The 16328-nt window shown below is 38.1% G+C and overlaps 1 protein-coding gene across 4 annotated transcripts in view; it reads right to left on the bottom strand.

The window, feature by feature from the left end:
* ASB3 (ankyrin repeat and SOCS box containing 3) overlaps positions 1 to 16328 on the bottom strand; it is a 116476-nt gene that overhangs the window by 66324 nt on the left and 33824 nt on the right. For all 4 annotated transcript variants that reach the window (XM_086701113.1, XM_025932280.2, XM_086701116.1 and 1 more), the window contains 2 exons: positions 13466 to 13674; positions 3778 to 3936 (listed from right to left, as the gene is read on the bottom strand). In XM_086701113.1, coding sequence (XP_086557239.1) covers positions 3778 to 3936; positions 13466 to 13661 — 355 coding nt within the window. In that variant the 5' untranslated portion in view covers positions 13662 to 13674. The remainder of the gene's footprint in view (positions 1 to 3777; positions 3937 to 13465; positions 13675 to 16328) is intronic.

Raw genomic sequence — 16328 nt, 5'->3', positions numbered from 1 at the left:
CTCCACAGGCAATACAATGGCACTAAATTCATATCTTTCAATAATCACTCTGAATATAAATGGACTAAATACTCCAATCAAAAGACATAGGGTATCAGAATGGAAAAAATAAATAAAAAAAAAAAAAACAAGATCCATCTATATGCTGCCTACAAGAGACTCATTTTACACCTAAAGACCTGGAGATTGAAAGTAAGGGGATGGAGAACCACCTGTCATGCAAATGGATGCCAAAAAAAAGCCAGAGTAGCCATACTTATATCAGACAAACTAGATTTTAAGACTGTAACAAGAAATGAAGAAGGGTACTATATAATAATTGAGGGGTCTATTCACCCAGAAAAGCTAACAATTTTATTTATTTTTTATTTATTTATTTTTTTTTTATTTAAAAAAAATTTTTTTTTAACATTTATTTATTTTTGAGACGGAGAGAGACAGAGCATGAACGGGGGAGGGTCAGGGAGAGAGAGAGAGAGAGAGAGAGGGAGACACAGAATCTGAAACAGGCTCCAGGCTCTGAGCTGTCAGCACAGAGCCCGACATGGGGCTCGAACTCACGGACCGCGAGATCATGACCCGAGCCGAAGTCGGCCGCTCAACTGACTGAGCCACCCAGGCGCCCCGACAATTTTAAATATTTATGCCAACTCGAAAGCACCCAAATATATAAATCAATTAGTGACAAACACAAAGAAACTTATCAATAATAATCTAATAGTAGGGGGTTTTAACACCCTATTTACAACAATGGACAGAATTCATCTAAGTAGAAAAATCAACAAGGAAACAACAGCTTCGAAAGATACACTGGACCTGATGGACTTAACAGTTATTCAAAACACCTCATCCAGAAGCAGCAGAATACATTTTTCTCAAGTGTACATGGAACATGCTCCAAAACAGATCACACAGTAGGCCACAAATCATCCCTCAAGAAGTACAAAAGGACTGAGATCAAACCATGCATATTTTCAACACTATGAAACTTGAAGTCAACCACAAGAAAAAATCTGGAAAGCCCCATGTCTGTCTCTGTGCTGACAGCTCAGGGCCTGGAGCCTGTTTCAAATTCTGTGTCTCCCTCTCTGTCCCTCCCCCCTCTCATGTGCTGGCTCTCTCTCAAAATTAAATAAACATTAAAAAAAAATTTTTTTTAAGAAACATTATGCCTGTAATTTAATCTCAAAAGGTTCAGAAAAAATATATGGATAAATAGAAGAAATAAAATAATCAAGTAAAAAAGAGCAAAAGAACACGATATGGGTGAAAAGTATATGAGAATCCCTTGTACCGTGAAAACATTTCCATAAGTCTGAAAATATTAAAAAAAAAAAAAATACCCAAACACAAAAGGAATGGGTGACAATGTTTATAGCAGCACTCTCAACAATAGCCAAATTATGGAAAGAGCCTAAATGTCCATCAACTGATGAATGAATAAAGAAATTGTGGTTTATATACACAATGGAATACTACGTGGCAATGAGAAAAAATGAAATATGGCCTTTTGTAGCAACGTGGGTGGAACTGGAGAGTGTGATGCTAAGTGAAATAAGCCATACAGAGAAAGACAGATACCATATGGTTTCATTCTTATGTGGATCCTGAGAAACTTAACAGAAACCCATGGGGGAGGGGAAGAAAAAAAAAAAGAGGTTAGAGTGGGAGAGAGCCAAAGCATAAGAGACTCTTAATAACTGAGAACAAACTGAGGATTGATGGGGGGTGGGAGGGAGGGGTGGGTGGGTGATGGGTACTGAGGAGGGCACCTTTTGGGATGAGCACTGGGTGTTGTATGGAAACCAATTTGACAATAAATTTCATATATTAAAAAAAAAAAAGGAATGGGTGAAAACAGGAAAAATGGAAAATAATCACATCAGAGATGTTCAATATCATTAGCAATCAGGAAAAGTTCAAATTAAAACCACAATGAGATGCCATTAAAAGCAAAAAAAAAAAAAAAAAAATGTCAGTACTAAGTGTCAGGGAGAATGTGTAGCAACTGAAGCTCTCAAACATTACTGGAGGGAATACAAACTGTATAGTCACTTTATAAGAAACTTCTGAATTGTTTTCCAGTTAAACATACACTTACCACATGATCCAACAATCCTAGGTATTAATTCAAGAAAAATTAAAACTTATATTCAAACAAAACCTGCATGCAAATGTTTGAAGCAATTTATTCATAATCACCAAACACTGAAAACAACTCAAATGTCTATCAACTGGTAAATGGATAAACTGTGTTACATTTATATAATAGAATACTTCTTAGCAATAAAAAGGAATTACTGATAATGCAATATGTATGCATCTCAAAAGCATTATGCTAAGTTAAAGGTTATATGCTGCAAAATATATGTTATGTATATACATGTTATATATGACATTCTGCAAAAAAAGCAAAATACAGGGAGGAAAATAGATCAGTGGTTGTTAAGGGTGAAGGGGAGTGGGGAGATTTATTAAAAATAGGTAGGCCAGGGCACCTGGGTGGCTCAGTAGTTGAGCATCTGACTTCAGCTCAGGTCATGATCTCACAGCTCGTGAGTTCTAGCCCTTCATCAGGCTCTGTGCTGACAGCTCAGAGCTGGAGCCTGCTTTGGATTCTGTGTCTCCCTCTCTCTGCCCCTCCCCATTCGGACTGTGTGTGTGTGTGTGTGTGTGTGTGTGTGTGTGTGTGTGTGTGTCTCCCCCCAAAATAAGTAAACATTAAAAAAATTAAAAATAGGCAGCATGATGGAATTTGGTATGAGGGTGATGGGACTGTCCTGTTTCTTGACTATTATTGTCGTTACACATTATACATACATCAAAATCATAGATGTGAGATGTACACATTTGATGCATACATCAAAACGCATAGAACTATACACTAAAAAGAATAAATTTTACTACATATAAATTTTAAGTATATATTATGCTTAAAAGGAATGAGCTACATTCATAGGCATCTCATTTTATTCTCAGTCAAATAAAAACTAGACAGGTACTATTACTTTCATTTTATAAGCGGGGAAACAAAAGCATACAGTAAATAAATGAACTTACAAATTACATATGGTAGGACCAAAACTCTAGTCCAGATACACTGATTCTACACAAATGTTTTATTCTCTTAATTTTCTCGTTTTCCACTAAACATTATGGCCTCAATGTACCTAACAACAAATAGGATCAAACAGGAAAAAAAGAGGATCAAAGGGAAGGAGGGAGGAAGAAAAGACAGGTAGTGAAGTGTGTCCATTAGAATTTGAACTTTGTCCTTACAAAATTAAAAACAGTCCATAATTGAAGAAGTCTGAATAGTGACTCATACAGGCAACAAATTAACTGTCATTAAAGGATTAGCTGGTGATTTCTTCCATAAAATCTTCTCAATTTCTTAACACAAACAAAAAGCAAAAGCAAACAAAATGTTCACAGGTAATCTTATAACTACTGCTACAATTTAAGCTATCTGTAGTATTCAGAACAATTTGAGAACAACGATGATGACGACTACAATACAGAAAAAATTTTACAACTTTAAATAAATACTTAAAGATATTCCCAGATGCTATCACCCAAGGATGGAAAAGAAGAGAGAAACCTTTAAAGATAACTTTTTGGTTTCAGAATGAAAGAGGTGGCAGTATAATGTTTGCCAAAGAACATACTGTAAGCACAACAGCTTGGGGGGGGGGGGGGGGGCGGGGATTAAGCGTAGTTCTTTTACCAAAAACAAAAAGCAAAAACTGCATCTGTACCAAAAATAGCATACTTCACCTAAAAACAGCGGCGTGGTTTCCTCTGAAGTAGTTGCATTAGGATCTGCCCCAGCTTCTAAAAGAATGTGTACAATCTTCCAATGTCCTTGACTTGCAGCAAGATGCAAGGCACAAAAGCCCTCAAATGTCTTTGTCTTAATGTAGTTTTCAGATGAATCTAGGTAAAAATAAAAATAAGAAAGTCAACTGCAAGGTACCACTATTTCTTGTGATTAAAAAGCAAAGATTCCAAGAATTTAATGAAATATTAAATTGTAATTATAAACGGGAGGTCTCACTTTAAAACTCTCTAGAAAATCAAGGAAAAGTTCTACAGGGGTCACAGTGTGAAGAGCTCCCTGGTATTCCTTACGCACAAATTCTGTCCACAAACTCATCTTCTATTCTCTCATTTTTGGTGGGCAGGGAAGGGGAGTGGCAGGAGTTGAAAAATAACACAAAAGAAGATCTGAAGAGGATGCAGCACCAAAGATTTGCTTAAGCAGGATTTACTAAAACAATACTCAATTTAATTTTTTTTTCAATTTCTGAGTTTCCATGAGAGGAATGGTCTCATGTCAAGCATTACTTTCTTGTATTCAACTAATAAAATGAGGGTAGTTTAAAATACTCCTTTTCTGGGGTGCCTGGGTGGCTCAGTCAGTTAAGCGTCCAACTTCAGCTCAGGTCACGATCTCGCGGTCTGTGAGTTCGAGCCCCGTGTCGGGCTCTGGGCTGACAGCTCAGAGCCTGGAGCCTGCTTCAGATTCTGTGTCTCCCTCTCTCTCTGACCCTCCCCCATTCATGCTCTGTCTCTCTCTGTCTCAAAAATAAATAAACGTTAAAAAAATTTTTAAATACTCCTTTTCTAACTTAAGACTACAGTGAAGTACTCAAGATTGTATTTCTAAAATAATAAAATGTACTCCATTTCCAAAGAAATCAAACAGTGGCATACAACTTCTACTTTAAGGTTTCTGAGGTTTATCTGTTATGAAAATCTCAAGGTTCTAGTAACATTAAAATTATGTAAATAATGGCTACATTAATTTTTGTGTAATTCCAAAGTAAAATGAACTATTGAAGTCACATGAAGTGACTTTAGAAAGTGACTTTCTGGGGCACCTGGGTGGCTCAGTCGGTTAAGCGTCTGATTCTTGGGTTTCAGTTCAGGTCATGATCTCACCGTTCGTGAGTTCAGGCCCCTCATCAGCTGCCAGCACACAGCCCGCTTCTGATCCTCTGTCCCCCTCTCTCTGTCCCCGCCCCACACTCTCTCTCTTGCTCTCTCAAAAATAAACCGTAAATTTTTAAAATAAAAAAAATGTTTACAAGTCTCAAACTTTACAGATGCACAATTAAACTGCAAAATAGAGCAGTTATATTTTTAAAGCTCATATCACAAAAACGGTGTTTCCCAGATTAGTCAGAAACTGACCTTTATTCAGATATCCACAAAACTATGAAGTTAAGAGAAAAACTAGGAACACATACACATATATAGATACCAGACAGCTTCTATTTTTTAAGTATTTATTTATTTATTTATTTTGAGAGAGAGACTGTGAGCAGGGGTAGGAGGGGTGCAGAGAGAAAGAGAGAGATAAATCTCAAGCAGGCTCCATGCTGTCAGCACAGAACCTGATGTGGGGCTTGATCCCACAAACCATGATATCATGACTGAGCCAAAATCAAGAGTCAGATGCTTAACAACTAAGCCACCTAGGTGCCCCACACAGACAGCTTCTAAATCTTTTTTATTTTTAACGTTTTTTATTCATTTTTTTTTTTTTTAAGAGAGAGGGACAGAGGGCGAGCCGGAGAGGTGCAGACAGACAGGGAGACACAGAATCTGAAGCAGGCCCCAGGCTCTGAGCTGTCAGCACAGCTGGAACCCACCAACTGGGAGATCAAGACCTGAGCCAAAGTCAGTCACTTAACCAACTGAGCCATCCAGGTGCCAAAACACAGACAGCTTCTAAATGGGAAATCTCAATATTATAAAGATGTGCATTCCTCTCAAAATAATTAATAAATTTATTATAATTCTAACCAAAATGTGAGAAGACCTGTTGTGGTTTGGTTGGTTGCTTTTATGATACTTGATAAAGTGACTAAAGTTGATAGAGATGGAGAGGACAGGTAAGAATAACAAAGTTAGAAAAATAAAGAAAGCAAGTACTAAGAGGAGACTAGACTTACTGCATACACTAAACCAGGTCTTAAAGTTAGAATAAGTAAACCAACGTGGTGATAATACAAAGGCAGAGAGGAGGGTGCCCATCAGGGAGAGAAGGAAGAGCCACAGAAGCAAAATGAGACTAAGAGATGATGGCTGAAAAGAAGCCGACCTAGGCCAGTCTTGCATTAGATATACTGAGGAATTTGTTTTGGAAAGAAGGAAGGATGTTCTCTTCCACTGAGAAAGAAGAGAGATACGACTTAATCATAGCCATTTAAAAAACTGTATAACACAAAGAGTGACACTTACTTAATGTATGCAGTGAAAAAAAAAAAAAAACCAACCAGGTGGGTACAGTCAGGGAATCTCAGGATAGAATGGAAACTGTGAGAAAAGTGTCTAATTGGACTACAAATGGATGACACTTTAGAAAATGGTTTTATGACCAGAAACTAACCATAAGGCTAAAGACAAAAGGAAGTGTATATATACACTGTAGTCTGGTTGGTAAAGTTGTTTATCATAGGGGGAAAGATGAACAATTCTGAAACCATCATCTATGTACAATAAGCTCAAATAAACAAAGGAATGGTAGATAGTGACAGGTTTCTCACTATTGAAAAGGGAGGTTACAGATAAGCAAAGGAGGAAGGCTAGAATGAACCAAACGGTACTGGATTAGAATCCAGACATTAGCATGAACTCATATTTAGCTTTAATACAGAATACAGATGGATGGATATTGAAATGCTTATAGGCATGTGTATACACATGGGTTATAATAAATATGTTTCCTAGCCCTGTCTGCTGAAAAGGCTTAAAAGCAGTGACACACCAGTAGCAACAAGCACAATCAGTGCCTAAATCTTGGTTTTGAGAACTGTTCTCCAATAAAAGGAACCAGGGCTCCTAAGAAAATGGCTGATTCTAGGATGGGCACACAGAATATACAAAATGAGCCTGGACCATCTTCTAGGTAAAGAAAGTAAAAAAGTGCTCAAAAAACAAAACATGGGACATGCCAAAGAAACACAAGAGCCGATCTGAAAGAGCACTCAATGACGAAACCTAGAACAATTTGAGCAACAAAATAAATATCATATTGGATTATAACCCAATGTATAAAATAAATATACACGAGTCCAGGCAGATATAAATGACTGAATAAATAAATGGGAAATAAGCAATATTCTAAGTATCAGATAAATCCAATAATCTATGTAAATACCCCCCCCCCCCACCTCCAAGGAAGGGAGCTTAATTCCCACCTGAATGATTTGAGGGCCACCATTCGTGATTTGCACACACACCCATCTTATTATGAAAGGGAAAAAAATACTCCTGTGCAATTATCTATGAAGTAAAGAAAAGGCCCTTCTCATGCAGGATGAAAAACAGTGAAGTCAGTTAACTACTAAATTGAAATCTTAAAAGATTTCACCTATAGAAAAAAATAGATAGATACATTTGAATAGTTTATCTCTAAAACCACTGGACCAGGAAACTTACATGGTGGAGCAAATGCAGTGGATTTGGAGTCAGAAGATTTAGGCTGTAATCCTGGCTCCACCAGTTCTCTATTGGATTACTCTTTGGGTAAATTACTCAAACTCTCTGCAGCAGTTTCCTTAACAGTAAAACAAGGATAAAACAGCTGGCCTGAACCCTCAAAGGGGTTCAACAGAATTACAAAATTTATGTACTGTCACAGTTGTTACAAATTAAATCTCCAAAACACCATTTTCAGAAAGTTTTCAGGATCCAATATAAATTGGTTTTGGAAGTTTCAATGATAAACTGCCCTCCTTAATTGGTATCCAGGGACCAAGGGGACCTTACCTATCTGGTACTGGAATACCAACAACCATCCTCTCATTCTCATCCTTTCTTTTATAAGGGTTCTTGGGAAAATGGCTCATAATACTGTTTTTAATGCCTTAACCTCTACTTATTTCTCACTGGAGGGCAAAGCAGTCTCTGCTTCTATTCTACTTACTGAAAATTTAAACGTAAAGGCATTCAAGACTTCATAATGGGTAAACCCATAATGGGCACTTCGGTTCTGTAATGACAACTTGTGAGTTCTTTCTTGGCTGCACCTTGAGGATTGGGGCCATGTCAGCTGGACCAATGCCAGCCAGCTGACACCTGGGCAGTAATAACAAGAGTTGACTTTAACATTCTAGCAATTATACCACAACCCTATGATTCCTAACACAAAATGTATTTTTACTTATAAATAAATAGTAAACTTGCTTACTTGTTTAAGTGAGAAATGGTACACTTTTGTTTTCTAAGAAAGAAAGCAAAAACACATGGTTTTAATAAGCGTTAAATATTCATTAACATAGGTTAAATATTAAGATCAGAACCTTATCTCAACAACTGAGCCACAATTTGATGATGGCCAAACAAATTTAAGATGTGCCAATCACAAAGAGTGATGAATATCCATTTCAAGTAGCTGAGAAAGTCAAGTACTTTGCACAATCATTATGCTTTACTTAGCAATTCTAAGAAAAGGTTGGGTATAAGATAATTTCCACAACAAACATTTTCACCATGGGCAAAACTTTCAGATAACCCTTTAAGAGATTTCATCATGCATATAAGATGAAGGGAAAAAGTCAGTGGAAAGCAAGAGGTTTGAAGGCATTACAAAGACATGAGACACTATAAAAAATTAAGACTAGGAGAAAATATATGAAATAACTGAACCACATGTAACAGCAAAGGATTAATGTCCAGAATACACAGACTTCTTTAAAGACAAAGTTTGCCTAGAACTTCCAAAGAGAAAGGCTACATGAGAATGAAATGAACATAGAGAAATGCAGACATAAGAGAAAGAAAGACCCAGAGTCCTGACAACATCGTTTTGAATAGGAGCATCTGGCAATGCCTGAAGGGACCTACCACTCAGACTTAATATTTACATAAGCACTATATGTCCCTTATTTGTTTTTGAAGTTTTTTTAATTTCTATTTAAATTCCAGTTAGTTAACATACAATGTAATATCCATTTCAGGTGTCCAATACAGTGATTCAATACTTACATACAACACCTGGTGCTCATAACAATATATTTCCGTTCTTTGTGTTAACTAGTTTGAATTATTTCTTTCATTCATTACTGAAAAAGTTGATTAATATTATGGATAATTTAGCCGTGTCTATCAATATTTTAACTTTGCATATTTCTTGCACCAGCACTTTGACTTCTAAAACTCCATTCTATAGAAATATACACGCATGTCACAAAGTTACAATATAAGGATGTTAACTGAAGCACCACTTATAAGAACCCATCAATGGGAGAATTATTAAATATATTACATCTATACTATTAAATACCATGAAACAGTTCTTTTACTCAGAGTGAAATCGGGAGCTATTGCAGAATTCTGAACAGAAGAGACAGACATTAGTCTTTGATACACTAAGACTAGATTATGGTAGGATGAGGAAGAAGTAAAAGCAGAAACTGAGGTTAGGATGCTATTAGAGCAATCCAGGCAAAGAGATATGTGACTCAGACCAAGGTCTTAGAGGTTGTGAGGCAGTAAGAGTGATGTGAATTTGTGGATGTGTACACACACACACACACACACACACACACATATAAAGATGTGCTGACTGGGTGAGGGATATAAGAAAAAGGAAGTAATTAAGGATGGCCCAGTTTCTGGCCTGAGTTGGAATGATGGAATGTTTCTAATCTTACAGATAAACAAACTGAAGAACCAAGAAGTTAAAAGACCTGTCCTTTTATCCCACCAGGATAAAGTGGTGAAGTCAGCAGAGCCCAGGTCCATCTGAACACAACTCTTAATCACTATGCTATGGTGCCTATTTATCTAATGATCTTCAGCATCTATTATCATGCCCAATATGACAGCGTAATATTTTTTTAACTAATAAAAAGTACTATGAATTAGCTCATATTTGCCAAATAAAAATATTTGTTGGTGATATGCTACAGTTAATTATAAGATTTTAAGTGATCTTTAGTCAGTAAATGGTTTACTACTGAATGGCATGTACAATTTCCACTGAAGATCATTATTGTCCTCCAAGATGTAAAGATTCATGAAATCTCAACATCTATTAAATGAACTTCCAAAAAGCAAAGAAGACAAACAAATTTGTTATGTGTATTAACACTTCACACAGAAAGTTAAAATGAAAGGGGCGCCTGGGTCGCTCAGTCGGTTAAGCGTCAGACTTTGGCTCAGGTCAGATCTCATGGCTTGTTGAGCTCGGGCCCCACATCGGGCTCTGTGCTGACAGCTCAGAGCCTGGAGCCTGCTTCAGATTCTGTGTCTCCCTCTCTCTCTCTCTGTCCTTCCCCCACTTGCCCTCTGTCTCTTTCTCTCTCTCAAATATAAGTAAACATTAAAAAAAAAAAGTTAAAGTGAAAAAAATACATACACACATTAAATTTCTAACTAATCCATGCTGCATTTGAATGCTCTTCTCCAACTTGAATGAGAAGATCATCTCTAATTTTTAGGCTATATTCTGGATCTAAACTGAAGCGACAGTAAAGCAAAACCTTTCTAAGCATTCTTTTTGTGTAGGCTTAAGTACTTTCATACTTTAGTACACTAATAAAAGGTATAGGTTTTTTGAAGTTTATTTATTTTGGGAGAGGGAGAGAGAGCAGGGGAGAAGCAGAGAGACAGAGAGACAAAGAAAGAGAGAGAGAGAGAGAGAGAGAGAGAATCCCAAGCAGGCTCCGTGCTGCCAGCACCAAGCTCCACACAGGGCTCTATCTCACGAACCATGAAATCATGACTTGAGCTGAAATCAAGAATCGGCAGTCCCTTAACCAACAGAACCATCCAGGTGTCCATAAAAGGTATGTTTATGAATCTCTGGCAGTTCACTAATATTAGAGGAAGTTCAATGAGACAGAAATTATATAATAAAAGACACTTTTACATGTACCAGCAGAGCTATAAAAGACCAGAGAATTATGAATTAAATAAAACACAGGTACAGCAAAGTATAAAGAAAAACAAAAATGTCAAACTTGTTTTGGAAACTTTTAAGATTAACCCATAATACTAAGTTAACTGGTACAGATATAAAGATGTCACTGTCACCAATAAGCAGAAGAGACCTCACTTCACTTCTCAAGACTAAAAACATACACTCTTCATCATCACACTTAGCCATATGCTAGCTAAGTAGTCAGCTACCATTAGTCACTGATCAATGTTCCTGAACTTGAATCTTCCAGGTAAGTTTACATTGTAATCTTTTTTAAAAGGCAGGGGATCTGAATAAAGTATGGACTTTAATTTACAAGAGGAGGAATAGGCCATAAGAAATATTGAGAGAGACAGACACAGCATGAGTGGGGAAGGGGCAGAGAGAGAGAGGGAGCACAGAATCCAAAGCAGGTTCCAGGCTCCCAGCTGTCAGCTCAGAGCCCAACGCAGGGCTGGAACTCACAAAGCGGGAGATCATGACCTGAGCTGAAGTCAGAGGCTTACTGGACTGAGCCACCCAGGAGCCCCTTATAAAACACTTTTATATAAGTGACCTATAGCTTTTCTGTCCCATTCTAGTTTTTAGTGAATCAAGTAATCAAATCTGATAGAATTTTGGACATTAATTCCAACTATAGAGAACAACCGAATTCATGGCAGACAGCGACCAAAACTGTTTCGACCTCCTAAAATAAGTCATATAGCTGCTTCCTAGTCTCTGCACACTCTACTTCCTAATTCTGGTAAACTAGTTTTATCCAAAGTTTACTTCATAATAGTGAACTCTAATAAAAATACAGTGAGATAATTTTATTTGGCCATTTATATCAACTAGTCACATAGCTATGTGTGGCTATCTTAAGCTCCAAAAACATCACGCCTAAAAAAGAAGTCATTAAAAATGAAAGGATATATGTATATGTATACACACACACACACACACACACACACACACACACACACACACACCCCGGAAAATTACTCAGCCATCAAAAAGAATGAAATCTTGCCGTTTGCAACGACATGGATGGAGCTAGAGTATATTATGCTAAGTAAAATAAGCCAGTCAAAGCTAAACAAATACCATATGATTTCACTCATATATGGATTTTAAGAAACAAAACAAATGAGCATAAGGGAAGAGGAAAAAGGAGAGAAGGGGGCTGCCTGGTGGTTGTCAGTTAAGCATCGGAATCTTAATTTCAGCTCAGGTCATGATCTCACATTTCGTGAGATTAAGCCCCACATTGGGCTGTGCACTGACGGCATGGAGCATGCTTGGGATTTTCTCTCTCGCTCTCCCTCTCCCCTTCCCCCACTCATATTCCTGCTCTGTCTCTCTCTCAAAACAAATAAATAAACTTAAAAAAAAGAGCAGTTCTATATGTAGTAAATAATGTAGGGACACCTGAGTGGCTCAGTCAGTTAAGCATGCAACTATCAGTTTTGGGCTCAGGTCCTGATCTCTCAGCTTCGTGGGTTCAAGCTCCACACAGGCTGTGCTGGCAGTGCAGAGCCTGCTTGGGATTCTCTCTCTTTCTCTGCCCCTCCCCTACTCATGCTATCTCTCAAAATAAATGGACTTAAAAAAAAAACGTACATCAAGCATCTAGTATAATGACCGTTACAAAGCAGTGCTCAATCACCATTATCTCCTCAACCCTACCCATCATCTCCTATCAGAATCTCTCATTTAGTCTCTTACTGAGTCCTACTCTCAGTAGTGAGCTGGCAAATGTGTCACTGGCTCTCAGGGGGAAAAAACCCAAATTTAAAGCTTTGGTTCATAGCACTGGTTGATTTCTCCCATGTAAATATTCCCACTTGGCTGATCTCAGGTTACAAGCATGAAGTCAATTCAACACAGAGTTGGAAAGAGATGTGCAGTAGCACATAGTTACTCTCTGTCCCATTACCCTGTTTTATTCTCTCTACAACGCCCTTATGTTTTGAAATTATCTTGTTTAATTATTTAAGTATAGTCTGTCTCCCCTGACAGGAATATAAACATCATAAAGGCAGGGACTTTGTCTATCCTGTTTTCTAGTGTGAACTCGGGGGGGGGGGCAGGGGGGGCAGTTAAAGTACTTGTAAAGATTCCCCAAATTAAGGAAACTGAACAATATTTAAAAAAAAAAAAAAAAAGACTAACTCAACCAAAGCACAAACACCCTCAATTTCAGTAACATTGCTCCTTCTGTTTGGAAAAGGAAGAAAGAATAAACATGACTAGTAACTACCAAATCCTTAAAAGAGCAGACTATTCTTTCCATATCATCTAGCTCAAACAATAAAAATGGGCCAGGCACAGCAAGTTACATACAAGGGACAACATTTATAGATGTCCAGCTGGAACACCATACAGGCAATGGTGGCAATCTCACCATTCTTAATAATGCATAGACAGTTTTTTTATGGTCATAGAAAAGGAAAACAAATACCATGGTTGATAAGTCACATATTACCTTTTTTATGGTTTATTAATCCAGCTTGTAGGCCCAGCTCCCATACCTTGAATGTACTTTACCTGCATGAATTAACATCCGTAAACATTCTACAGAGTTGTGATAAGCTGCTTCATGAATTGGCATCCATCCCCTGTTATCAGCAACATCAACGCTACGTCCCTTTCTGAGCAGTTTTCTTAAGACTTTAACATTGCCTTCCCTGGCAGCAAGTCCAACCGTGGAGCATGTGTCAGAGTAAGCCTCTGTAAAATCCATTCCTTTGACCAGTCTATAAAACAAGGCAGAAAGAAAACACTATAGACAATAAAACAACACTGTACTCCTAGAGATTAGCAGATCGAAGCAGGCCTGTCCTGCAACTCTCACAGGACTGCAGAGGAAAAGCCTGAGGTGGAGAAAGAGACCTGTCATGCCACATCTTCTACTAGAGTCTAGAGCAGGAAGCGTCTCTGGGATATTAGGATTCCCTGGAATGTTCTTATTAAAGAAATCAAGGAAGTTTTAAGTGTTCTATCATTCCTTCTCTGGAAATGTCTGAGCATCTCCTTCCTGCAGGCCTCTGCTCCTGTTCATACCCCACCAAAATGCATTCACTGCAATTCTATAGATGAGGGAGCTAAAACACCTCCAGTTAACCCCAAATATGTACTCTATTATGTAGAGATGGCCATTTAACTAAAAATGCTTAGCCTCAAGAATTTGTAGCCCTCTCCAGTTTGTAGCCCTCTCCAGGAAAAAGCTAAACCCAAAAAAGGAATGAAGGAGATTTATTGAAAGGAACAAAGGTAAGTAATAATTGTAGTTTTTCTGCTGGTCCTTTCCAAAAGGGGCAGAACATATTCTCTTTCTTTGATAAAACAGTCCTACTTACAGAATATACTGGAACGAACAAGAGAGTCGAGCTTTCCTACATAAGTCCATAAAGTTCTTCACAGCATTAGTGACCTTTTCCTCATCATCTCCCTCCAAAGTTCATTCCACCTTCCCCTGGAGTCAATGTCCAGTATAGTTGTCAGTATATGACTCTCACAAAGACAGTTTCTGGTTAATCCCACTATGAGGCTAAGGTTCAGGATTCTCAGGGGAAGAGTTATCTCCCAAGGGGCAGTCCCTCTCAGTAAAATTTCTATCCCAGCCTTCCTTAGTTTCTTTAGTGATCTTAGGAGATGGTTCAGGGGCGCCTGGGTGGCGCAGTCGGTTGAGCGTCCGACTTCAGCCAGGTCACGATCTCGCGGTCCGTGAGTTCGAGCCCCGCGTCAGGCTCTGGGCTGATGGCTCGGAGCCTGGAGCCTGTTTCCGATTCTGTGTCTCCCTCTCTCTCTGCCCCTCCCCCATTCATGCTCTGTCTCTTTCTGTCCCAAAAATAAATAAAAACGTTGAAAAAAAAAGGAAAAAAAAATTAAAAAAAAAAAAAAAAAAAAAAAAAAAAGGAGATGGTTCAGGACATGCCAACATGTCTAGTCCAATGCAGGTAGAAAACTTTCTAGAACTACATTCTAAATTATTTATCCAGAAAATGACAGTTTAAAAAGAGAAGTTAAAAAGAAAGCAGAGCATTTCCTGTAGGAAATTTAAATTTATCCATGGTCACATTTAAATATAAAGCTATAACTGCAGAACTTGACTCTATGGTGAGCCAAAGAGCTAGCATTAGCTATGGATTAATCTAATTAGATCAACTGATCCGCTCCTATGAAAGTAAGATAGATTTACTACAGAACATTTAATTATGCAGTTGACAGTTACTTACTGGGAACCAACTAGCTGATCAATAATGTGGAAGATATAAAGATAACACAGATTTATGTACAGTCTCAGAGAAATGATAAATACATGTGATTCAAAATAGAAGGAAGTAAGTGCTCTAAGAGAAGTACAGATAAACAGCCACGGGTGGTCAAAGAAGGGAGAAACTTATGAGGGATGTGAGCTGGGTCCCAAAGTACAGGAAGGATCTGAAGAGCATTCTTAAGGAGAATGAAAGACACGATTATGTAAATGAACAAAAAAGGTGAGTAAGACACAGTAAATAAGGCAAACAGTTCACTTTGGAAAGAGGATTAGGTAAGCAAAGAATAGGAGGAAAATGAGCTTACGGAGTGTGAGAAATATGCCCACTGACCCAATCAAAGTAGGGAAGCAGAGACTCAGGGGCAGTGAAGCAAGGCTTTAATCAACTTTCTTGCAAGAGGGAGTGTCTGATGGGCAGGCACAGTTGGGACAGTTACAGCAGGCAATTTATCTCTTAGCCTGAAGTCCCTCCCCCGATTCCTCATTGGCTGAGTACTACAGAGGTTACAGCCTTATCTGGGTGTCTTCTATGCCCATGTAAGGCAAAAGGTAGTCTGACTGGAACAAATGTACATTCCTTTAGGTAAGGCACAGAGACTTCAGTTCTTTGGCAAGTGCTCATTGCAAAGCCCTCAAAAATAAGACCACAAAATGGAGAGGGGAAAAAGAACCAGGAAGTGAAGTATTTAAGAGTTTGACACTCCACAGGGTAGTCGAAGGGGAGGGGGGTGGTTAGTACCTATTTCCAATAGGTTATTAACCTATTGTTAACTAGACAGCACAGATTTAATTTGATATTTCTGAAAATGAATCATCTCACTTAATTCTCACAATCCCTCCTCTTCTAAGTTGATTCCATTTTCATTTAAAGGTTAATTTGGGCACAAGGCAGGGACATTTGTTTTTTTTTAAGAGCAATCTTAAGCCTGAGGGGGTCTGTGTGGTTGGCCTCCCAGCATTGTTCTAAAATATGTTTTGCTTTTGTTTTCAACCCAGGGACCTCAGGTCCTAACCTTTCCCTCTTTGCCTACTAATCCCATCTTTTCCTATCATATTCCCCTCTTTGAACACCTGACTCCTAACTGCCATTAGGAATTGGGACAACAACTGCTTCCTGCTGAAAGGGGGCAA

This window comes from Puma concolor, chromosome A3 (genome assembly GCF_028749965.1).
Source record: "Puma concolor isolate L17-30 chromosome A3, mPumCon1.1.hap2, whole genome shotgun sequence".
NCBI lineage: Eukaryota > Metazoa > Chordata > Mammalia > Carnivora > Felidae > Puma > Puma concolor.
The sequence above is the reverse complement of the archived record's forward strand: the minus strand, read 5'-3'. Positions and strand labels throughout refer to the sequence as shown.